Here is a 25,750-nt window from a genome sequence, read left to right as displayed (position 1 = left end):
TATTATATTAAAAGTAAAATAAAAAACTGTGAGAAATTGGTCCGTCAAATCCAAGTGCTAAATATTTGTTGTTATACAAATCAGAATACTTTATTTATCCTGGGGGAGAATTGGGTTTCATGTTGCTCTATTTAGAATAAACTAAACATATAAATATGAACTTAAGAACTTAACCACATTGTAGTACATAAAATAAATATGTAAACATATGTATATTCCAATATATACAGTTTTGTATTAATAAAGATATCAATGCCGGAAACCAGGTTATTGCTTTAAAGTGTTATGCAGTAATATTCCTAGTATTAGTGAATAATAAATGTATACAGAGACATTCTCAAATCGTGACATGAAGCTCTATATATGTATCTATACTGTATATATGTACAAGGTCATTGTTAATGTTGAATATCATTCTAATCAATGTTCAGATTTGAAAAATATGAAATATAGCTTTTAAACATTACAACTTAAAATGCTTCACAGTCTAACTTCTAACTAAAGCAAAATTTAATAGAATAATTGATTATAAATTGATTTACACAAATGTATTGTTTATTGCTTTGCCTGATCAGGAATGGGTTTCTGTTGCAGGTTTGTTTGCGTACTCGTGTGGCTGCGTGGTGGTGGTGGAGTATCTTCACACAGGAAGTCAGAGACACCTGCAGGGCCACAGCGAGGAGATCTCTTGTCTCGCAGTCACGCATGATGCACAGGTACGTTTAGTTCCACACTTCCCAGTTATTTGACAGTGATTGGCTTAACAGGCGTCAGCCGGTAAGTTCAGCAGGAAAGAAAATTGGGTACATTAGCTGATTGGCAATTCCATTCAGGCAATGCATTACACCGTCAGTCCATTCTCAACAGGGGACAAAAAAGGACATGTCTGCTCAGGAGAAAGATTGATTTTGACACTTTGAAATACTGCTTGGTTTATTCAATGCTGTGGGAGCACTTTGTGTTCAGCACTTGCCATGGGAGGGTGTTACCACTCAGACTTCTTATAGAACAGAAGTTGACACTTTCGATGTGACGATTAAGTTAGTTAACCATGGACCAGGGTTATTAATGGCTACAAGGCTGAGTCATCGCAGTATTAAAGCAAGTGGTTCTATTTAAATTGATGTCTTTGTCCAAGTGGGTTTCTAAAGGTCTTCTCAAAAGTTATTGGATCTAATGTCTGTGAATGACATTTCCACAAAGCTTGGGCCCAAGAAGTCAAGGATTATGAAGCAGGCTTTCTCGTGTTCGGCATAGTTAGTCCTGAGTCTAATGGAGTTGCAATATAAATTGAAAGTGCTGTGTGTATGTTTTGCTTCCTGTTCAGACGGTGGCATCAGCAGCTGGAGGCAGTAACGGCAGCAGGAGCCTCATCTGCATTTGGGACGTCCAGAATGGAACCTGTCGAAGTACCATCTCATACCACAGGGGGGTGCAGAGTCTGGCCTTCTCAAGGGATGATCGCTTCTTTCTCTCTGTTGGTCAGTCAAATATGAATTAGATTGCATTCAACTGTCATGACCAAATAAAGTGGCAACCCTTAATATTGTAGTCCTGTTTTGATATGGAACAGGAAATGTAGTTGTATACTACAGGTCCCAGAGTACCATTAATATATTGCTGTTTAAAATATAGAGTTCGGGAAGTTAGTTGCCTTTTTATAAATCATAACTGTCCAATGTGATTTTAATGCAGCAAATGGCTTCAGACAAAGTAGTTAGTTACCTTGCAGCAAAGTTAGAGTACAATCAAATTGCATTTCCTGTGAGTAATTCATAGAAAAATGTGACTTGTCTTCTGTCAGTTAAATTCTTAAAATTAGGACAATGTTTCAGCCATGGCCAACCACGTGACTCTGCTTCTACTGACCCCTGATTCTCGCCCCGTAGGAGACTTCTCTGAGCCAGCGGTGGCTCTGTGGAGCAGTAAGACCTTCCAGCTGCTGTCCAGTGTGAGTGTGTCGGGGCCGCTCCATGACGCAGCGTTCAGCCCCTCCGCAGCCGGCCAGCTGGCCTGCGTGGGCCGCCAGGGGGCTTTCTTCTGCCTGATCCACACACAGGGTTCAGATGTAGACCTCAAGGTAAAGGACCACAGAGAAAACATGATTCATAATAATTGATGATCCACGTTGTTACCTTGAAAAGTGTTTTGAAACTGTACTTTCATTGTTGGGTAATGATTGACATCTCCCTCACACTCGTAGGTGCAGAGGGTGAAAGCCCCCTCAGAGGTGGGCGAGGTGGAGCTGACGGCGCTGTGCTACCACACCGACTCCGTCCTGTTCACCGCCACCAATCGAGGACACGTTTGCGTCTGGGACGTAAACACACAGCGCTGCTTCATGACCTGGGAGGCCGATGAGGGAGAGATTGGTACGAATAAACCTTTTGTTTTTTTCTAACCATCTAATTTGGATAACATTTTTTTTTGCTTAATACTTTTTATTGTTCTTACAGTTAAAAAATTCACAATAGTGTTTGACTACTAAACGTTTGCGTCGTTTATTAACACAGGGGAAAAATCTTACCCACAAATCCTTGGAAAATGTTCCTCTCAATGCCATGTTTCCATAGTTACACACTGACACTGTCCAACTATTACTATGTCAGTGTGAAGCTAAAACATCAGGGAATAGAGACTTGACTGCTATAGGAGTCTGCTACAAAAGTGTTATTCTCTTCAAGCTATTTGTGTTGTATTCATGGATTATTTATTTTTTTAAATGCCTAAAACATTACTTTTCGTCATTTTGAATTTTGTGGCTTGCATTTGTTTTTCCGGTCTGGGTTTCTACCAGTTGTAATGGGATGATTTGGTGTCTTCATGTAGGAGTGCTGCTGTGTCGGGGGAACCATCTGTTGACGGGCAGCAACACCCGCTGGTTGCGTCTGTGGGAGGTAGAAGCTGTTCGGGGTGTGAAGCCTCAGGAAAAGGTCTGCATCGGGGAAGACAGGTCTGTAGCTCCGCTTTATTCTTCCTGTGGAGATCCAGACCGTATACTTTTCTCTTTATCTTGTGGCATGAATACATTGATGCCGTCCGGATACAGTTTTCACACACAGTGGGACACCTGTGTTTCATTTCAGTCTATATAACATTTTGCATCAGGGCAACAATAACATAATGGTATAAGGTCATAATATATGTCTTTATACATTGAACCTACCATTGTACCTCATCATAATGGTAGGTGTTTTCCATTTGAGATACAATAACGGAACATTTAGGGTAATTTATGGAAAGATGGATGTTCCACTTCTCCCAAAATTCAGTCAATGTAAAGTAGCTGGAGCATCGTGAAGAAATGTGTTATTTCTTGTAATTGCTTTTGAGGTACTCGCACTCAGTATGACAAATAAGTATTTATATTTTTGGATTTTGAATGTCCTAAATATAGTGGTTTAATGCAGTTTTATGAGGCTTTCCCCTTCTGCTAGACCTGACTGACTGATGTTAATGATTAAACGAGCAACCAAAACAGTGGAAATACGGTTCCATTTCATCCTTAAGTGACGATGTCTGCCCATTGTTGTTGTTCTGTCCCTCAGTGGCACCTCGGTGGTGTTGGAGCAGGAGATAATGCTGGACGGGACGACGGTCAGCGCTGCGTTTGATACCTCGATGGACATGGGCATCGTTGGCACCACAGCGGGAACCCTCTGGTACATCAACTGGTCGGACTGCAGCAGCATCCGGCTGGTCAGCGGGCACAAGACCCAGGTATCAGGGAGAGATCTGTGAAACAAAGAATAACCGTATGCACATCCTGTGTCTCCATACAGCTTTTAACTGGGATTAGTGTGTGTTGTTCACCTTATTCCTTATAGTTTCATGGCATGGTCTGCATTAATATGACTGCTATAGCTATAATAGTAACAACAAATTATATTACAAATAGAGTATCAACTCCAATTCAAAACGTAATGCTGAAATAGGAACTGCATATCTTTTCTTAATCATTTTAAGACCTAAAAACCTCTAAGTCTCAGTTGTACTGTCCACCACTTCAGCATACTTCAACAACCATGAGATGATTTCATGAAATTCTATATTAACATTCAGTCACCAGAGGAGTCCCTCCCCTGACTCTTCCTCTTGCGAAAAGTAGATTTTCATGGCTTTTATTCAAATCTAAAAACAATTATCGTAATGACATTCAGTCCAGATATATATTAAATATACAGACTAAATATTGTTGAGTTTGGTGAACCTCTGAAAAACATTTTTATTATATGGCCAGATATCTACAAAAACAATTGGCATTTACACCAGCATGAGCTGCTAAGTATCACATTATAATTTAATTCAAAGCATTACTTTCTCATGACCAATCTCGTGACTTGATATTTGCCTAAACTATTGCCGTACTCTTTAAATACTGTACATGAAGGTGAATGTTAGTACCACTCCACTGAAATGCTGCTGAAACTGGAGACAGTGATTCACTAATTCTGTATTTTCTGCTATGTGAAAATACTAATGTATGTAGTGGGAACCTGTATAAACAGCCTGTCAATCACACATAAAAGTGAGGATATGAGTATTTCATATTACTAGGCAGTTGTAGCTCTTCAGAACATAGGGGTGTGAATCATGAAATCAAATCAAAGAAACAGCAGGGAAGCAATTACCACAGCTGTTGTTGACATTCCAAAGTACTGATGGAAAAGCCCCCAGCACGATGAACACCAATTTAATTACAAATGTTCCATTTCGAGCTTCCAGTTTTCTGTCCAGACGATGAAATGAAGTTTATATCTAGATGCGATTGAACACATTTTGTGTGTGTGTGTGTGTGTGTGTGTGGTGTGTGTGTGTGTGGTGTGTGTGTGTGTGTGTGTGTTGTGGTGTGTGTGTGTGTGTGTGTGTGTGTGTGTGTGTGTGGTGTGTGTGTGGTGTGTGTGTGTGTGTGTGATGTGTGTGTGTGGTGTGTGTGTGTGTGTGTGTGGTGTGTGTGTGTGTGTGTGTGTGTGTGTGTGTGTGTGTGTGTGTGTGTGTGTGTGTGTGTGTGTGTGTGTGTGGTGTGTGTGTGTGTGTGATGTGTGTGTGTGTGTGTGTGTGTTGTGTGTGTGTGTGTGTGTGTGTGTGTCGCATTTTTATGAATGTGTGTTTTCATAAAAAGTCGAGGAAGCCTGTGTGGGTTGAGTGAGAAGATGCTCTGTGGTCGCACTCGTGAGTCAGTCATGTACTGTAAAAGCACTTCAGAGATAACAACCACCTAGTATTACCTCAACAACACATATTCTTCCACAGACACATTTCATGCGGTATCAATGAGTGTGTGTGTGGTCGTCCAGGTGAATGATGTGGTGTTCAGCTCTGACGAGAGACAGTTTGCCACCTGCAGCGAGGACGGCAGTGTGAGGGTGTGGTCGGCGCCTAGCAACGAGCTGGTGGTGCAGTTCCAGGTGCTCAACCAGGTGGGGAAGTATTCTGAGTTAATGTAATGTATGGAGGGAGCTTGTTGCTTTTTAATGGGCACCTCCATGGAGGATCTGAGACTGTACATCTGATGGTGAAGTTGGAGAATATCGGGGCATTTTACAAAAAAGACAAATATAACAGAAGAATAGTGCTATGATAGTGTTGTGTGTCCTCTCTATTTTTATCTCTAAAGCCCTTTCTGGAAAATAGATTTAAATATGACCTTATTGTTTTACATATCTGTATTTTATATTGCACATTTTCTATCCTTATTGCACATTTCTAGGCTTTTGTTTTACATATTGTATTTTATTTCTTCTTAAATATATGAATGTCTCTAGGAAATCCTTTTCCCTAATTTAATTTATTTTACTTTTTTTCAAATATTTGTATAATAGTTTTTGCCTTTCCTCTGTTTGGTTATCGTCTTGTTTTTTTCCTTTCCCTTTATTTTTAAAATGGGGGTTGCCCCTCTCAATGATCTCTCAGGTAGAGAGTTATATTAAGTGAATGAATTACACTGATTGGCGGTCTCCCATTGTTTCTACTCCATAGCACATTTCAATATTGTGGTGAAACAAAAATATATTCTGATTTGATCATAACATTATTCAAATATTGCCCCCCTGTTCCTCTCTGTGCATCAGGCCTGTGGCTGCGTGTGCTGGAGCCCTTCTTCCAGCACAGAGAGTGCATGTGTGGCTGGAGGATACAGCGATGGGACTCTGAGGATCTTCAGGCTTTCCTCCTCAGAGATGGAGATGAAGCTGCATCCTCATCAAGTGGCCGTCACTGCCATCCAGTACTCAGCTGACGGTGAGAATTTACTGTACTGTATTTAATGTATTTATTTATTTATTTTGATGATTGTGCTACTGACTTTTGAGGAGTAACTTCGTGATGAAATGCTGTAACTGTTGTAACTGTCTTTGCCTTAGTCTTCCTTGTCTCTGTTAATCTTACATGCCCTTTTAACACTTTTGAGAGAAGAGCCATGCACCTACAGAGTGAAAACCGCCCTTTTCCACTTCACCTTGGTCAATTAACACAAATAATAAATACAATATTGTCGTACTTGACTGATTTCAAACTATTGCACTAGCTCTTAACATGGTTTGGCTTATTTGAAGCTAATAACCCGAACCCCTCTACAGGTCATGTGATCCTTTCAGCGGGGAAGAATGGTCTGGTGGCTGTCAGCAGCCCGATGAATGGAGCGACTATTCGTATAATCCGGGATCACAAAGGAGCCCCGATTACCACCATCCAGTGTGTGAATGAACAGGTGAGCGCACTGAATGAGAGCAAGTAATAAAGCTTGAACATTGCTCAACATGGCAGCCATCAGGAACACAGAGGGAGGTTAGAATGGCCTCCGATTGGATACAAGTCAATCGAATAGGAAATATGATCCTGAGAGTTCACAGTTTTTTTTCTGCACCTATCGTTTAAACACTACACTACTGGTTTTATACTGTATGATCACTTTATATAAAAGTGCCATTGGTCATTTGTCGTTGCTGCTATATTGTATTACCATATCATAAATACTTGTGTATTGCTCTTTTGCACTTTTTGCATATCATGTATTTTGTTTTTGCTATGTTTGTAAAATGTAATTTTCTTAAATGTTTTATGTGAGGGACTGCGGATGGAATTTAGCTCAAAGCTAAATCTGGCACTGTTACGCTTGACACATTTTAATGTTTTAAGTGTTCATTACTGTGCATTGTCTCTGCCAAATAAACGATTTAAAATAAATACAAATTTATTATTGTGGCTTTCATGCAGAATTTTAAATCAATAGCAGCCTGATTTTCTATTTGAGAGGCATTGAAGATCTTTTCATATGCACTTCAATTGATCAGATATTGTATGTTGGAGAATGAAGTGGCACCTGGCTCCTCGAGTACAAGTGCTCTTGACATGTTTCCTGCTTTCATCCTATACAAATGATTGTCTGACATTGATTCACATGTGTGCTCTGATTTTCTTTGTAGCCATTTTCTGATATTTTTCATTAGTTTGAACTGACGCCTGTTTTATCTCCTAATCCTCAGTGTAAGAATCTCGAACTCGAAGGAAAGGAGATGTGGTTGGCTGCCAGTGCTGACAGACGCGTCAGTGTGTGGGCTGCTGATTGGCTGAATGACAAATGTGATCTACTTGACTGGCTGACATTTCCTGCTCCCGCCTATATCGGGGTACAGTTTGTATTTTAAGTAGTAGTACATGGTAATGAAAAAAAATGTACCTCCAAATGTTGAAAGATACTCTTATCTTCCATCTAAAATAAATTCATATTAGCCTTCATTATGACTTATTAACATGTATTTTGAAGGCTGTTATTCAACCCCAAACCCTTTTATTCATTCAATACTCAGGACTGTCTTTGCTGAATCTAATGTTATTTGTCATTTCACAGGATTCAATTAAATGAGCTTCTTGATTTGGGGTCTTAGCTCAGGAAAGTGACAGGCTCAGCCCTTCGAACCTAACACATGTGCATTTAACAGCCTATTTTATTCTAAATTCTAGGTGTCTTTTGAGATTTCAGCGTTTTTTTCAGCGTTCTTTTCAGCGTTCTTTCAGCATTTTGTTGCAGTGTATTTAGGATATTTCTACCGAATGAAGCTCAGTCTAAGTTTGACCTTTGCACATCTAATACATGTACATCTGTAAATGTTTGATGCAATAGGATGACAGCCCACCTCCCAGCCTGGCTGCCTTCTGCCCCGCAGACCCCGGCCTGGTGGTCTACACCGGCTATGGAGTGGAGAAAGAGCTGTCGTTCTACAGCCTGGCAAAGAAACAGGTACAACAGCTCCCCCTGCTTCTCTCCTCTACCACTGTGTGTGATGTTTCCTGTCACTGTAGAGGGAAGACATGTGTGTTACCTCTTATAAAATGATATTTCTTTTACTACAGATAATCAAAACGATTGCCCTTCCCGACTGGGCCACATGCTTAAGCCTCTCCTGTCACAGCCAACTCATAGCTGTGGGATCAAAAGGTGAACTTTTTTAATGATGTGTCACCATATGGTTCCAGTAATGTGTTATATTAAAGAAGGGTACGTTTTGATGTCTCACTATATATCTAATCTCTTATCAGGGCGGGTGTTGAAGCTGATCAAGTCGTCCAGCGGCAGGTTCCAGGACTTCCTGCAGCACAGCGACTCGCTGCAGACGTGTCGCTTCTCGCCTTCAGGGAAGCTCCTCTTCACTGTAGCTTATAATGAGATCCTGCTGTGGGAGGTGCAGGACCTCTGAGGGCCTTTTTCACCCTCTAACACTTTTAGGTGTACCCTCTTTCCCAGGTGCCTAGTTGAAATGGGATTTTTCTGTAGTTTTATTGTTCCATATTTATTTATTTCTTATCAAGTCGAGCTATAATTTGTGGAGAGGTTTTTTGTAGATATGCCACATAGATTTATTTTTTACGTGTATGGTTTTATATTACAATTTTTAAGAGATTGATTTGTATGTCCAGTTTCTTGTCATTTTTGACAATTTCTTTAAGGTTTTCTTACTGTAAATTTAAGATTTGTATAATGATACGTTGCTGTTATTTCTATTGTTTTTCAGTTGTAGATAGAATTATGGTTTGTGGGCTGCTGAAGGATGGTATGGGGTTTAAATAAAAAGCAGCATGCAAAATAAAAAACCATAATGCAAGATGACTTTCACAATGATTGGATGGTGCACACACACATACAAGGGGGGAGGCTGCCATAGTCATTGTTTCTGGCACTATAATAAACATCATTTGTGAGGGCTTAAATTATCCTGTCTATTTATTCTCTTATCTGTGCTATGAGATTGTTATTTAATACACATAACTCCGTCTCCTTGTGATCTCCCTGAGGAATAGACACTATAATAAACCCAGATTTTAACAATCTGTTGCTTTTCCTAAAGCAACACTAGAGGTTTGAATGAGGAAAGGCCCTAGTCATTCAAACAGTAATTACTCAAATGATGATCCCTTACATGACTGTGTCTTAAAGATTCAGGCAGAGCACCATTATTTTTGGTAATAATTACATTAAATAAGACGTCCATCTTTTTTATCGCTGCTCTTTTTTTTCAAAAATAGAAATAAATAAAAAGTAAACAAAATATTGGCAACTTCATTTATTTTATATTTAAACACCAAATTATTAACCAATAATGCTGTAATTAGTTATGTAACATTTTGGGTGTAATGTACAGAGGTGGGACAAGTACTCAGATCTGGTACTTGAGTAAAAGTAGAAGTACCAGAGTGTACGTACTCATTCTGCAGATTTGTCCATTTCAGAAATGAATATGTATCATATGTTTTGATTATAATGATTGATCATTAAAGTGTTATCAAAGCTGGTAAAGGTGCAGCTAGTTTTAATAACTTTGTATACTGCAGGGTAGCTTGTGAATTTACTCCAGGTGTAACTAAAGTATTTTTTAATTGTTGATTATATTTCACATCATTAATCAAAATCTGTAAAGTAACTACTGTAAAGGTATAAAATAAATGTAGTGCAGTAAAAGTACAACGTTTACCTAATCGTAGTGGAGTAGTATGGAAGTACAAAGTAGCATAAAATGAAAATACTCAAGTAAAGTACAAGTATCTAAAAATTGTACTGAGGTACAGTACTTGTGCAAATGTACGTTTATAGATAGATAAATAGATACTTTATTTGTTTTATAGACAACAATCAAACCTCATTAAATACAATGTGGTGTAAACAGTGTCTGCAGGGTGTCCATTTGCCCAGCAGGGGGCATGTTTCCCCGCCTCCTCTCTGTGAACCGGAATGATATGCTTTCACCTTGGGTGCATATCGCTGTGGAGAGCAGCCACACGTTTGATTTCATCTAGAATTTGACATTCAAATGCAAGATAAATGTTACTGTAGCACCGCAGCGTGTCGGACTGTTCGTCAAACAGATAGGAAACATGAAGCAGGACGTCAGGATTCTGTTATTGGGGGAACGTGAGTCATTTCACTGACAGCTAACCACAAGCTAAAAGACTAGCAAACATTAGCAGTTTAAGCTAACTTGGCAACTTGTCGCTGAATTTACCTCGGGTACTCCTGGTGGCATGGTGTCAAAAACTGTCCTAATATGTATAGCTGCACCCACTGTATTCTATGTTATTAAATTCTATATTTTTTATGAATTGGCCGCTTTCCAAGTGCTGATTTCCGCAATGCTAACTAAGCGTTAGCTCAGTAACTTCTGAACGGTTATTAGTTAGCTGCCATAGAGAAGTTAATAAACGTGTTTTATTATTATTTGCTAAATTATCAGCTGCCGTCCACTGAAATATACATTACCTAATAAACAGATGTAATGTTTATTTAATTTTCTGATATTTGAGTTATCCGTTAGTTTGAGATTATTGACATGTAAGCTAACATGAACATAACGGCTGCTACTAAACTAACAGTCAGAGTAGGAAGAAGCACTCAGACCTTGTACTTTAGTAAAAGTAGAAGTACTCAGATCCTGTACTGAATAATGAGCTAGTCAGTCCATATCAGGGTTTTTATGTAAATGAAAACATAAGGACTAGTCAGCTAACTTTCTAGAACATTTATTTCTACAGTAGGTGCTGTAGCCAATTTTGATCATGTATTCTTCCTCTGTGAGCCCCTCTCATTCTCTTCATGTGGTTATTTCCAACAGCCAAGGTGGGGAAGACATCACTCATCATGTCTTTGGTTGGAGAGGAGTTCCCAGAAGAGGTAAGTGTCAGATTAACTATGTATCCCTGCTGTACCTAAAGGTCAATTTTACCGAAGAGTATGTCCATGAAAACTAGGGACATTTACACCAGCTGACTCTCTAATATCTATAATATGATTTGCTTATTATAGCCACAGTTACTCTATTGTAGCCACTTCAGAGCAAACTGGTTTATTTGTGTGCAGTGAAGACAACTAATTGTTGCTTGTTGATGTCCACGCAGGGCAAGGTATTACAAGTTTAAATTCCTTTGCTGTTTACTCAGCAATATGCTCAGCTTTTTCTATATGTTTACAAAAAAGTACTTGCAGGATAAGATGGAAACCTATATGATATTACAAACTGTTATTGTTTACATTGTTTCATGTAAACACATTTGAAAAGGATCCCCTTCATGACTAGAATCACTGGGTTGATTTTAAACTAGATTTTTACCTTTTACCTGTGCTTTTGCAGCATGATGAAATAAGCATACTTTCCTTTGTACTGTGGTAGGAATGTCTATGGAAAGTATTGGCGTTTGTGTTATTGGAGGCTGTAGCCTGATTTAGTGAAGTTTGACAGTCTATCCATGATGTAATCTCTGACAGGTTCCTCTCAGAGCCGAGGAAATCACCATCCCTGCTGACGTGACTCCAGAGAAAGTGCCCACACACATAGTGGACTACTCGGGTAACATGACCTGAACGCTAACAACAACATTACTCAGTCCTCTGTGTCTGTTTGTGTGTGCGGTTTGTCAAACTGGATTGCTCTGACTATGACTTACAAAAATGTTGTTTGTCCTCAACAGAAACAGAACAGAGTGATGAAGTCCTTAAAAATGAGATCATCAAGGTAAGTACACCAAACTGCACTAATGTCATCTGTTTGAACAATTTAAATTAATGGACTGAATTGGGTAATGATTATTGATATTCCCTCATTTAGAATAACAACTTGGAGCCAGATAAATGAATATAATTGTAGATATAATTTGTTAAGACATAGGTTATTTGTCTACAAGGCCTTGTATTTACATCATTCATGCCAGGAACATAAACATCCACATATTTTTCTTAGTTGTTTTCTAGCTCAATGTATTCTTCTTGATAAACCTGTTCTTTCTTCAACAACACAGGCTAATGTGGTGTGTGTTGTGTACGATGTCACCAACGAGGACACGATAGACAAGGTAGTAACCTGATACTTGGTTTACATTGTAACTTACTGTATAAGCATTCCACATACTACGTATAACATTGACTTAATGCATTTTTGCCTGTCTCTGCTTTTGTTCTTCAGATTAAAACTAAATGGATCCCTTTAGTTAACGGAGATGCAGAGAAAGGAAACAAGTATGTATCAGCTGTTTATGGGTGTATGTTACCAGAGGCCTGTACTACGAAGCTGGATTTTTCGCTTAGCCGGCTAACTTCAGGGAAATCTCGGGCTTTCCGGTCCTACGACGCTGGTTCTCTTTTTAGCAGGCTAGATTTCCATGGTAACTTATGCTGAGCGGCAAACCTGCTCCGGAGCAGGTTAGGTGGCAGGCTAAGAGATCAACTCAGTGAAAGCACCGCCTGCTGACCAATCAGAGCTCCGTGTGCGGAGTTTAAAGCGATCAATTCATATTACAGGATAGAGGAAATACAGAAAAACTGCCGTTGCAGGAACGACGGCCGGCCAAAATCAACTGACTGTGTGAACGTGAACATTTATAGAATATCCCCTCCCATCTTCAGAGCAATCTGACTATTATAATATTAGCGTTAAGAAAGCTTACTTAAATATCTGCCACGATATAAGTAACCGGACATTAAGTACAGTCCGCGGCACTGTGAGGCAGACGTCGATGTGTCCCATTATCATTCATATCATATCACATCATAATGTATCATATATTTCCTTATTTGAGTCAGCTTCTTGAGCCGTATCTGGCCGTGCAACACTCACAGTGTCACATACTGTATGCAGAAGTATTATTTTAAGCAACACATTAAGTTGATGAAACACTCGAGTCAAATTCTCCTAATTAAAGTCAGATCCACTCGTGTCTTGGACGGGGCAGTGATTTCATAAACCTGTTAATGTACGCATTCAAACACTTTTTCTTTTACCAGCTGTATTCACCTTGCAGGTGCAGCTATGTGGCTTTTATCCTGGATAAAGTGTTTAAGTCATGGATGTTTAAAGTTTAACTTCTTCATATTTGACTAATATTAAAGTTCACTTTTCATTCAGGAAGTATGACGCTGCGCTGTCAGTACGCTTGTCCGTGTTTGAGATTGGTCGAATGCTCCAAATACCACCCCTTTCATGTGAACGCGCACCTAACTAGATAGGACACGGCTGGCTTGAGCGATCCACTTGATAACCAGCGTCGTAGTACAGCTTAGCGCCAGCGCGTATGTTTTGGATTGGGCCAACCGGCTAACTCAAACATATCCAGGTTAGGTTGAACCAGCTTCGTAGTACAGGCCTCTGGTCTCTTATATGTGATGGAACTTTGCACTCCTCCCTACTGTTAGCACGTAATGTTGGCAAACTTGGTAATCTTGGATTTGTGCATGTTTAAGTAGCGCAAAAAATACCTTAAAGTATCAGCAACATGCCCAATATGGGAGCGGTGGGGGTTTGAGTGCATTTGATTGTCAACTGATTCACATTATATTATATTGCAGGAATACCTGAATGTACACAATAAACCATGATAGTGTTGCAACGAGAATAGAGATGTACTGATTGATCAGTCACTGCTTAATATCTATTTAATTCACACACATGTGAACAGGCCACAATGACACAGCCGCACATACACAATTTGCAGGTGATGAAGACATAAAGCTTGCAGCCTGATGAACACCTTTTGATTTCAACAGCTTATATGAAATGAACACATTAAAAAAAAAAAAAAAAAATGGAATTGAACCTGTATATTGAGACAAAAACACCAAGAACAATCTATACATACACCTTCTAAATAAAAACACCAGAGTATATAAAAACCTGAAAATTAGATCAGATTTGGCCACTTTGTGATGTCACAACAGTTTTGTGGGTTGTGCAACAATCAGCCAATAACGAATCAGGTAACCTTTACGTTTTGTTGACCCTCATTTTATTATGAATATGGGTCTTTGGCGACTCTTCGGTTGGTGGTAGAGTTAGGGGGGGAGTTTGTAGGTGAGGTAAATGGAGGATGGAGTGGTGGGTGAAGTAAGGGGAGAGAGGGTGATGTAGGAGGAAGGAGGTGAGGTAAATGGAGAAGGAAGTTGGCTGTTATTTTTTTGTAATCCTAATTCCAAGAATATAGATTGCGGGAAAACCTGGGGTCCAGGACAAAACCCAATGTGAGAAAAGGAGAGGGTTGAGGGAGAAATGGAGGAGGGAGTTAGGAGGGAGGGGGGAGGAGGAAGAGGGAGTTACTGTTCTCAAGCTTCCTCCTACTCTATGTCGCTGTCACACTTCTGGTGCGTCCAGCTCCACACACTCTCCCCGTAGTTCTCCGTCGCCTCCATATTTTCCGTCACCTCTGTGGCGTTTATACTTGCCTCAGCTTCCTCCGTCTTTGCTTCCCTTGCCCTGTCCTTCTGTGGCTTCTGGCTTTGCATTTTCTGCAAAGGGATGACCTTTTCCTCAGTCGCCCTCTTGAAGAACCCGTCCTGCAGGACTTGATGTTCATCCTCCACCATTCTCTCTTTTGCCTCCCAGCTCAGTTGTTTCTGAGCCAGGTTTTCCTTTTCCTCTTGCTCTCTCCTCTGGTCTTTCAACTCTTGGACCTCCGTCTCCAAGGTTTTGTTCCTCCTGGTCAGGTAATTCTTCTTCATCATCTCCTGCTTTAGCTCAGTCTCCCAGCTCTGGTGTCGATCGGCCAGGTCTTTGTTGACCCTTTCTTCCTGCTCCTGCCTGTCGTCTTTCAACACTTTGACTTCTGTCTCCAAGCTTTTGTTCTTTTTGGCCAGGCGGATATTTTTGTTCATCACCCGTTTCAATTTGATCTCCAGCTTTGTAGGCTCAGTCTCCAAGCTCTGGGGTTTGTTCTTGAAAAACTTTTCCTCCTGTTGTTTCAACTGGTCTACCAACTGTTTGACCACATTTTCGGAGCTCAGGTGTTTTTCAGCCAGGTCATTTTTCTCCTTCTCCACCTCTTTCAGTTTCATCTCCATCTTTGAGAACTTTTCCTCAAGCTCTCTCTTCTCCCTGCTCTGTTTAAGAGCCAGGTCTTCTTTCTCAAACTTCTTTTTCCAAGCAGCCTCTTCCAGACTTTTCACCATGTCATTTTCTTTGCGCATCCTATGGGCAAAAGTCATCTTCTCGCAATCATATGCAATGCGGAAATCAGCCAGGCCGTATATCTTACCATTTCTGCAGTGGATCTTGTTCAGGGATTCTTCCACTGTATTTTCGTGGTCATCTGCTCTGGTATTACACCTGTTGTTTGAATAGCTTCTCCTATCCATGGCACAGTCTGTAGACTTGTGTTGGGGTGGAGATGTGTGTTTTCTGTAGGAGACTGTAAGGTTTCTCTGATCCAACTGAACGCTCACCGATCTGGAATGAAGAGGGACTGCAGCTCTGAGAGTCTGCTATTCAATACAAAACAAAACCAAAGCCGGTGTTATGTCACGTGATGATGTCACTGTTTGGCTTTAGTTTGTTCATTTAAAAAATAACAAAAAATAACATTTGTGATGCTTATAGACAAAACTTAATAACTGAATGCATCCTTTATGGCTGACAGAATGTTAGCATTTCATTACTTTTTTAAGCAAAAAGAAATCTTTGTGGTTCAAATACTTTGAATCAATGGTAACGCGCCTCTTTGCTAGCACACATCTTTCCTGTTAGTGGTTTTATTTTTGTAATTCTTTTTTTCATAAATAGTGTGTTTGTGTGTGTTTCTACTTAAATACACTTAAAAAGACTTCCTCTGGAGGGAACTTTGGGATCTTAGCCTTTGCAGACCATTTACATGCACAAAACAAACCTATTATAACACACTACAGGGAAGGGAAAACTCCAAAAAGGACATTAAGTCCCCTTTTATAATATATAGATAATATAATATTTATAACGCAACATACTTCCACTATTTCACTCCACTGAAAAACAAAAGGTCAGGTTATATGTCGCTGCAACACCCACCTTAGCCCATTGGCAGTGTGCTTTAAGACTTAATTAGTTTGTAATTTGCACACATTTAGTCACCGTGTGGGAAAACTGAATGTTACTTTCTCATGCACAAAGAAAGGTTATTGTATTTGCTGCTGTAAAAGAGCAATAATCATTCATCAATGAAGTGTTTCTGTAAGAGAGCATTGCTGACAGATTTATTGATTTGTATTATTATGATGTCATGCATGATATATATTTCTGGAGCACTTTCATTTAGAATTTGTTTTATTGAGCGATAGTCCTGTAACTTGGTGCCGTTTTGGAGAATTGTAAATTATTATAGTTGGTTAATAGTGTTTCCAAATTAAAGTAAATGTACATACAAGTTTTTGTGCGCTTTCAATTATAGTTCTTAGACAGACTGCGATCGCTGCATCTCATATTGAGCGTTACCCTGTCTCCATATGTTCTAGAGTTCCCATCATCCTCGTGGGGAACAAGTCTGATCTGCGCTGCGGGAGCTCGATGGAAACCATTCTCCCCATCATGAACCAGTTCTCTGAGATTGAGACGTGTGTCGAGGTGAGACTGAACAGTGGCTAATCACTGCAGCATGTACACACCTGCTGACCTCAACATCGAGATACACACATGGCTGCTTGGCTTCAAACAAATATGAACACGTGCACATTTAATATGACCTCTAGATTGCAAATGTAATTGTACCTTAAATGTTCTTTCTCCTATTTTCTTCTCTTCAAGTGTTCTGCGAAGAACTTAAAAAACATTTCTGAGCTGTTCTACTATGCACAGAAGGCGGTTCTGCACCCCACTGCCCCTCTTTATGACCCTGAGGACAAACAGGTCAGACATTTTGGATTTGGTAATATAACTATGGAGTCAGCATGTGTCTCTTCTTTCCATTTATATGCGCATGCAAATGATTGGTTGAATAATGCAACATCAAAACATCCAATATGTTCCTGCAGCTGAAGCCCCTGTGTGTCCGAGCCCTCAGCAGAATATTCTACATCTCCGACCAGGACAATGACCGTATCCTCAGCGACGCAGAACTCAACTGCTTTCAGGTCAGCCAGTTAAATCACTTAATTAACATAAGGTCTTCTCAGTTATTATTTGACGCAAAATATAATAAAATCCATCCATCTTTATTTGTAGAAATCCTGTTTTGGGAACCCTCTGGCACCTCAAGCCTTAGAAGACGTGAAGACTGTTGTTTGGAAGAACACCAGCGATGGGGTGCAGGACAACGGCCTGACCCTTAATGGTAAAAGAATAACAACATGTGTCTTTAAACAGAGTTGTTGCAAGGTCACACTCAGCTAATTCCCATGTATTCTATGTCCTCTCTTTCAGGTTTCTTGTTCCTTAACACATTATTTATCCAGAGGGGCCGACATGAAACCACGTGGACCATCCTCAGGAAGTTTGGTTATGACGACAACCTGGAGCTCACTGATGATTTCCTTTATCCTGAGTATGTTTACTGACACTACGTTACTGTATCTTTCAATTCAGATAATACATATTTTGGTGATAACTATAACATTACAACAGGTGGTTCTGCATTAGTATTTTAGAATAGATATACCTGTCCCTGCGTTCTCATCAGATTTGCCGTGTTTCTCCTGCTTTTAACTTTTTTATGTTTGTGCATTTTTGTCCCTTATGCTGAGGTATTCAAGTATTTTGTTCTTCATTATGTTTTTAAGAATCCAAGTTCCTGTTGGCTGCACCACAGAGCTCAATCCTTTAGGTTACCAGTTCCTCCAGCGGCAGTTCGACAAGTATGATGAAGTGAGTAAGAATCCGAGCTGCCTGTCACAATATCCCACTGCACAGTGAAATGCTGTGGGAAATGTTATAATATATGTAAATATCAAGTTACTACTATCAGTTTTCTACACATTCAATAATGGAGGTTTCCTTGTTCTGACAAAGATACATGTTTTCCCTCTCAGGACAAAGACTCAGCCCTGTCCCCAGCTGAGCTTAGGAACCTGTTTTGTGTGTGTCCTTACATGCCGTGGGGGGCCGAGGTCTACCTGGCGGTCCCCACCACAGACGAGGGCTACATCTCCAACCACGGCTACCGTTGTCAGTGGACGTACGTATCTCACAATTGTTAATGGTTTTTATGAGATTGCATGCATTACTTTTGCACTTTTCTGCACTTTTTTGGTTCAAAGGTCACATGTATGTCAATCCCTTCACATGCAGGCTCTCTGCGTACTTTGACATCCACCGTTGCCTGGAGCATCTAGGATATCTAGGCTACCCTATCCTCACTGAGCAGGAGTCCCAGACTGCCGCTGTCACAGGTGTGTGTTTGTGTCTTTTAACTGAAGGGAATCCCACAAACAGCATATCAATTAGAAAGGTTGAAATGCAAAATGTAATTACCACTTTTCCAGGTAAATACGTTTCTGTAAGAGGATTGCTCTTCTTAATCCTGTCCGCTGTCACCTAATAGATTTACATTCTTGTACATCCGTCCTTGAGATGTAAAGGAACAGTTGTTAATTGCATGTATGTCCACACGTTTATGCATGCATGGTTTGAAATATATTGCACTTTCCACACATATTATATATTTTGTTTTGTGTAAGCATTAACTAAAAGAACAATGATTACTGATTTAATTGTTTTGTTCTTATATGGTAGTGGTGTCTCTGTGCAGGCTGTGTGTGATCTAGTGTCAGTCTGAAGCCAGTTTGTAAAGACAGCTTGGAAAGTGTGATGTAATATGTCTCAGTGCTGCTAATCAAACACATTCTGTCTCAGGGGAGTATCTTTTAGATGTCAGGCGAGGCCACAGATGTCAGGTGAAAGCCACAGAGATTAACACAGCTCTTGTAACAAGGGGACTAGTTTCTAGTTGTAACATGTGCTCTGTTTCGGTGCTTAACCAACCTTTCATTAGGAATTTGTGTTGGTAATTGTTACTATAGAATTATGTTTAGCTATACTAGCAGTAGCTCTCTCAGATGCTTGCTCTAATCATCTGTCAGTTGGATTATCAGTTTTGTTCCTGAGTGAAACATCTCAACAACTGTTGGATGGATTTCTACAGTGTTTGGAGCAGATGTTCATTACCTAAGAAATACTCAATTCTTAAACTCCTGATTTTCCATCTGGTGCCAAAACAGCTGGGGCTAACAAAGTACAGTTTTGACTGATGAACAATTCTCAAGTTTGAGTTTGACGGATGAGAAACACATATCCTAAATGGCTATCCTACAAGCCATCATTGCTGTTGATATAACTTTCCTGTGGCAGTAACCCCAGGCCATACTACAGTTTTTGTATCATTAGTGTTTGGGATCAAAACATGTCGTTTCTCTCTTTTCATTATTTAATATTCTTGTAAATAATAGATTCATTTGAATAGAAGATAATGTGGGTTACTGATAAGGGAGCTGTTAAGAGGGAAACAACCTTGTTCTTCATTTTGTATTACTTTTATTCCTCTTTCTATTGTTTTTACTTTTCCACAAGCTTTTTTCAAGAGATCTGAGGTGCAACAGCTGCAGATCTTCTAGGATAAACTGGTTAGCACCGCACAAGTGATATTGTCTGCAGGCTGGGCTGTAGGCTCTCTGCTCTGTTTGGCAGCCAAGACAAACCACATGGTGATTAAACAGGAGGGAACAGACTCATTGGATGTGTGTAGAAGTGCTAAAAAAAAAACAGCTCATATGGCAGGTTGTTTTTTCTAAGCGGGAGCAGGAATTGCATCCTCTTCTCTGGCCTGGTCGTCCTCCCACCTCAGGCCTATTAATAGGAATGTCTATTTATAAAATATTGTCTATTGTAATTTAGACAACTTCCATCTTTCTAACTTTGCCTTACGGTCAGTGAAAGCTTGACAAATGACAGGTGGAAGAATTGTGTGTTCTTGCGTTAGTACTTATTAGGGATGCTCCGATCGCCAATTTTGGGGCCGATCGCTGGAATCAGTATCGGCCGATCCGGTCGAGTGGGCGGGCATGGGGATCTTCCATTTAAAGTGATGTTTAAAACTCAGTTAATGGGGCTCATTCACTGGCGCTTCCACAAACAACAACCAACATAATTATTACATTCAAATGAAGTACATTATTCAAGTTTACATTAACTTTGGATAATAACACGGGAGAAATTAGCTGAATCGCTCTCTCTCCCTCTCTCTCCCTCTCCTTACAGCCTGTCAGTATCGTCTCATGCAGCTCACTGATCCAGTAATGAGTGACCCGACAGTGAAGAATAAATATATTTACACGACACCTTAAAATACTGCCAGACTGGTGAAGCCATTTTGGCGAGCTTGTTTTGCCGCTCACAGAGAAAAGTGTCATGTATTTTACATCATGCGATCGGCTCTCGTGATCGGCATTTTTAGAGAGCACCGATCGATCGGCAGAGAGTGTGTATCGGCCGATATGGAGCATCCCTAGTACTTATATCTAGTGTTTGTGCTTGTTTACATGTGCAGTTACACAGGACAAAGAGGTGGAACTGGAGAAGCACCAGACACAGCGGTCAGTTTTTCTCTGCAAGGTGATTGGACCGCAGGGGACAGGAAAGACGGCCTTCCTGCAGGCCTTTGTGGGTCGCAGCGTTGAGGTATGAAACCATCTGCTAGTCTGGAGAGAATAAAATATTAAATCTGCACTCGTCAACATTCTTGAGGCTAAAAAGTGACTGTTTGTTGTTGGTTTTTTCTCTCTCTTTTGCCTTCTACAGAATAAGGGAAATCCCAGCAGTGCCTTCTCCCCCTATGCAATAAACACTATCCAAGTCAGCAACCAAGAGAAGTACCTCATCGTAAGTACCTTCCATCCTAATCCTAATGCTGACCCTTCTCCTCTGACCCTGACTAAGGACTGTGACCTACACTCTTCTCTTTATGCAGCTCAATGAGGTGGATGTGGAGGTGGAGTTCCTGAAGGCATCGGACGCCTCTTGTGATGTCGCTTGTCTCATGTATGACGCCAGTGACCCACATTCCTTCGACTATTGTGCCAGTATATACAAGGTCAGTCACAACAGTTCCACTGACATTGCTGGAAATATTATTTAGAAGGTTTAAATGTGTGCCGTTTAGATAGGCTGCCCATCAGTGTGTGCTGGTCTTTTCACACAGTTTGTTTTGCTAATAAAAGCATTATTACAGCTCACTTTGCTTCCCTTTAGCAGTTTCTAACACTGACTTTAATTAAAATAGCTGATTCTGGTGAGTATGAAATTGTATGTGTAAGATATACTGTATTCTAACTTAAACAAATGATGGAATGAAAATTAAAATGATTTTATTTGCCTGCTATTTATTCTAATTTCATGGTGCTTTGTTTACATAAACCTTTTTTTTTATAATCAAAACCATTTGTTTTCACTTTATTACTGATACTTGACACAGGAAGAAATGGATGTCTCCACTATTTAATTCAACTAAATAAACACGTACTAACGGTACGTCCACACGGCAGCGTGCGTTGAAGCTTGCCGGTGGGCGTGTCTGGCGCGCGACCAACAACCAATCACATTAATCTCCCACCCCAGACACACAAGCACACGGTTTGATTGGCTAGTGCTTGTACTGGCATATGATTCGATTGGCTGACGCTTCCGTCGACGCTTGAAAAGTTGAACTTTTCTCAACTTTCGAAGCGAGCAACGGAGGCAAAGCGACGGAACCACAATGCAGTTCGGCAAAGCCTGACGTCACCCCATTCAAAGTGAATGGGAAGCGTCTCCGTTGAAGCAACGCACGCTGCCGTGTGGACGGGCCGTTACTGTAACCTTTCCAACTTTGAAAGATCTGTGTTATTATAAATCTGATTTTTCTTCAGTTTGTATACATTTATTACGCATTGCAATAAGCTTTACTTGACATTCATTATTTAAACATTTATTTTTTCTTTCACAACTGAGCTTTACCTCTTTATCCAATGTGTTACTCAGCAACACTACATGGAGAGCAACATCCCATGTGTGCTGGTCGCCTCCAAGGTGGACCTTCCTGAAGTCAAGCAGTTCCACGGGATGACTCCGGCCGAGTTCTGTTATAAACACCAGCTGCCTCCCCCGCTGCCCTTCTCCAGCCTGTTCCTCGACTCCACCAGCAAGACCATCTACTCCCGGCTGGCGTGGGCAGCAGTATATCCGTACGTCGTCCACACACAAACTACTGATCTTGAGATAAATGTGACATCAGAATCAAAATGGTTTATTGCCAAATTTGACACATACAAAGAATTTGTTTTGGTGTGTAATGGTGCGTAAACAGAGGAAGAGTAATAAAGTTGTAAAATAAGTAGATATAGAAGTATTATAACAACTATCATACAAATAAAAAAATATATATTGTTCACAAGAAAGTTAGTATAACAAGAATATGACAAATTACCATAAATAATAATATAGAACAGTGGTTCTCAACTGGTCAGGCCTCGGGACCCACTTTTTACTTGGTCAATACATCGCGACCCAACATTTTGAAGCACTCAAATCTATTCAACAAAAAATCGTGCTGTAATATATATACGCTTTTCAGAATACAATATTAATAAAAGTGAAGTACAGTGCATATATCCCTTCACAGAACTAAAGTATGCTTTTAAACAAGGTTTAATGAGATGATGGAATCAAAGCTGAACTATATAAAAAGGCACACATGCTGAAAACCCAACCCCAGAAGGGGGTCTGGGGGGATTCTCCCCCAGGAGATTTTTAAAAATACTAACATAAACTACGCATTCTGGTACACTCTGAGAAGAAAATAAATAAATCTATTACTACCCGACATATTAATAATATTTTATGCCATTGTTTGTTTTTCACTTAGTTCTGACATCTTGCTGCGAGAAGAGGAGATAGTCTGTGTGATTTACTTTAAATTGTGGGTAAGGGTAGATAGCTCCCATTGTTCTGTGACCTGTCAATCATCAAACCGGGGGTCATATTTCATTATGTGTTCATTTTTATCTGAAGTTGTACCCATGGATGTATAAAGAATAGTTCTACCTCAGTTATTCTCCGTGGGGACTTCCGCCAACAATCTTGATTCTGATTGGCCAGAAGACTCGAAAAAACATCAGCAGAGATGTTTTATTGAGAAGATGATCACTACGTGACAGAAGTTTTCAAAACCATTTATGGTCTCCGGTACTTCCAGTCCAACGCCTACTGAATGCACAGCGTTAGAAAATCGGTCCTTCAAAATAAAAGTTTGCATTTTTTCCCAAAAAAAAAAAAAAAAAAATTGCAATTTTTTTTTCAACTTTTTTTTCTTCACTCATACATCCGCGACCCACCAGTTGAGAACCACTGATATAGAATATGTGCACTGTACTAGAATTTGAAGTAGAAAAGCTGTGCAATTTGCTAATATTATAGTATTTTACAAAATTGTGCAATATATATAATAGTAAGGTTGTAAGGGACATGGCTCACAATGTGCCTTAATGTAATGCATTGTGTCTTTGGGAGGAATAAAGAGTCTGAGGGTCCCAGGCCTTGTTGAGGACATCCTTGAAAACGTGTAACATATACAGATGAGTTACATGCAAATGTGGTTTCATACATTTAGTGATTAAAGGTTCATGTGGTAGAGAAGCTAGATGTGTTGTTCTCATGGTATCAGCTGTTGCTTCGTACCGCTAATGATTTCTCCCTCCCATCTCCAGACACCTGAATGGTTCAGACATGAGCAACACGTCGTACTGGCTGAGAGTGGCGCTGGGCTCGGCTGTGGTTGCAGTTCTGGGCTTTGCCATCTACAGAGCCGTGGCCAGACTGAAATGATCAACAACCAGCTGACGCTCCATCCATCCATCAAGACCAAACCTCAGAGACCAGAGTCACATCATTTTACTTTTCACCTGCAAGCCTCCCAGGAAACTCGTCATATCTCTGCTCTTCTTTACCTTATCCTACCCTCTGAGTCAGGTGATCACAACAAAATCAATAGGAAAATAGTGGTCATATTATTGCCCTCGCTGCTTTTTTCGCCTCACGTTGCCCAACCAGGTTAAGTAGGAGCTAACCTCGGTGCATTGATACACAAAGAACTGTTCACATCAGGTGCTTTATCAGAGAGGAGGAAATGCAGGAAAACAGTTATTTCATCTATTGCTTTCCCCTCAATTATATGTGAAATGTTAATGGTGAGATTGGAGAGGTTTTTATGTACATGCAGTGTTTATTAAGTATAATATACAAAAATGCCAAATTGACTAGACTGAAGAACCAAAGGGCAACACATGGAGCATTTTAACCTAGCATTCTGATTGGCTGCCACTCAATCTCCGCCAATGAACTCACACTCTTCCCTCTGATACTAAATGTTCAAATCTGATTTGCCAAATGACTCCAGCAGCAATGACAAGTCATAGCATGTTATTAGCTCCAAGGCATATTATTTTTGCCTATGAATGAAACATTTTAAAGTGTTTAGCAGTAAGGCCTCCAGTGATGAGGAAGAAATGTGCATGAGGAGAATGGTCCGAAAATATATTCTCATAAGGAGACAAGCAAACCTTTAAAAATTACAAAATGTTAAACGAAAAAACCTGGTTGAATTAATCTCTGCTTCCAATCAGCTTCCTTCTGTTCATATTGAAATGGTTGATTTTGATAGACTGAAATAGCGTGATGATCTGTGATTTTATTCTATTCACACACACCTGACACTGTGCATTCACTTTGACCTTGTTACATAATCCGCCATTGCATTGTTTTCCGACATGAGTCAGTCATGTTATGTACGTTCTCTTGCTCAGTTCAGCTGGGGACCTGCTGTTTCTGCAGAATCCGCTTCTGTGACTTTTAAAATATGGCTGTTTTTCTTACTGAAATTGAACTGATTTGAGATGCTTAATAAAAGACCAGATTAGACTGGGTGGGACCTTTTACCCAAAAGACGTTATGGATGTTGGATGGAAGGTGATTGCTGTGCTTTAAGTTAAAATGCCTGACATTTGGTGCTTTCTTTTTACCACAAATTCAGTTTTTTAATTCCTAGCAGCTAATTGTAATGGCTGATACATTCTAACTGGATTTTGTTTTGTATTTTTTTTTTTTTTTCCAGCATTTATACACTATTATCAGACTTCGAAAACTTGACAGTGCACTTTTTTTTTTCTTTAATGTGTGTGTGCCATGCTAATGAGGCATTACTCGTTTAAAGTGATGCTAACGGATCAATTTTGTTCTAAACACCTATAGGCTATTTGAGTATTGTTATTGTTCCAGATAAATCTTAATCGCAAAACCCTTGTTTCTTAAGTTGTTTTTCTGCTGTGCTATAAAAATATTATGTTGGATTACTGTGTGTTGAAGCAACAACTACTACTTCTCCACATGGGATGTCAACAGACGAAGACCGCTTCTCTTGGCATCCGGATGTTCCAGTTAGGTCACTTCAACAAGGTGTTTTAACATTTTACACCTGTATAAAGAAGACACAATGACTAACACTGTACAGAGGG

At 40.0% G+C, this 25,750-nt stretch overlaps 2 protein-coding genes across 3 annotated transcripts in view; both read left to right on the top strand.

Moving 5' to 3' along the window:
* Positions 1 to 9,213, top strand: part of wdr90 (WD repeat domain 90) — a 30,054-nt gene extending 20,841 nt beyond the window's left edge. Inside the window, exons 31-43 of one of the 2 annotated variants that reach the window (XM_034119147.1) lie at positions 595 to 716; positions 1,328 to 1,481; positions 1,890 to 2,080; positions 2,204 to 2,372; positions 2,830 to 2,953; positions 3,549 to 3,720; positions 5,298 to 5,420; positions 6,072 to 6,240; positions 6,579 to 6,709; positions 7,485 to 7,628; positions 8,123 to 8,239; positions 8,353 to 8,437; positions 8,539 to 9,213. In XM_034119147.1, coding sequence (XP_033975038.1) covers positions 595 to 716; positions 1,328 to 1,481; positions 1,890 to 2,080; positions 2,204 to 2,372; positions 2,830 to 2,953; positions 3,549 to 3,720; positions 5,298 to 5,420; positions 6,072 to 6,240; positions 6,579 to 6,709; positions 7,485 to 7,628; positions 8,123 to 8,239; positions 8,353 to 8,437; positions 8,539 to 8,696 — 1,859 coding nt within the window. In that variant the 3' untranslated portion in view covers positions 8,697 to 9,213. Of the gene's footprint in view, positions 1 to 594; positions 717 to 1,327; positions 1,482 to 1,889; positions 2,081 to 2,203; positions 2,373 to 2,829; positions 2,954 to 3,548; positions 3,721 to 5,253; positions 5,421 to 6,071; positions 6,241 to 6,578; positions 6,710 to 7,484; positions 7,629 to 8,122; positions 8,240 to 8,352; positions 8,438 to 8,538 lie in introns of those variants that run through there. The other variant, XM_034119148.1, reaches the window with a different exon arrangement.
* Positions 9,214 to 10,189: 976 nt separating this feature from the next.
* rhot2 (ras homolog family member T2) lies at positions 10,190 to 25,188 on the top strand. The gene is made up of 19 exons (XM_034119779.1): positions 10,190 to 10,405; positions 11,103 to 11,161; positions 11,753 to 11,834; positions 11,956 to 11,999; positions 12,283 to 12,336; positions 12,447 to 12,499; positions 16,733 to 16,841; positions 17,022 to 17,123; positions 17,249 to 17,347; positions 17,439 to 17,547; positions 17,637 to 17,757; positions 17,993 to 18,077; positions 18,242 to 18,387; positions 18,501 to 18,601; positions 20,755 to 20,885; positions 21,006 to 21,086; positions 21,175 to 21,297; positions 22,224 to 22,426; positions 23,948 to 25,188. The coding sequence occupies exons 1-19, from the start codon at positions 10,369 to 10,371 to the stop codon at positions 24,063 to 24,065; spliced, it is 1,857 nt and encodes a 618-aa protein (XP_033975670.1). The 5' UTR covers positions 10,190 to 10,368; the 3' UTR covers positions 24,066 to 25,188.
* Positions 25,189 to 25,750: the final 562 nt, after the last annotated feature.

This window comes from Trematomus bernacchii, unplaced genomic scaffold (genome assembly GCF_902827165.1).
Source record: "Trematomus bernacchii unplaced genomic scaffold, fTreBer1.1, whole genome shotgun sequence".
Classification (NCBI taxonomy): Eukaryota; Metazoa; Chordata; class Actinopteri; order Perciformes; family Nototheniidae; genus Trematomus; species Trematomus bernacchii.
Note: the sequence above shows the minus strand (reverse complement) of the source record. Positions and strands in the feature narration are given on the sequence as shown.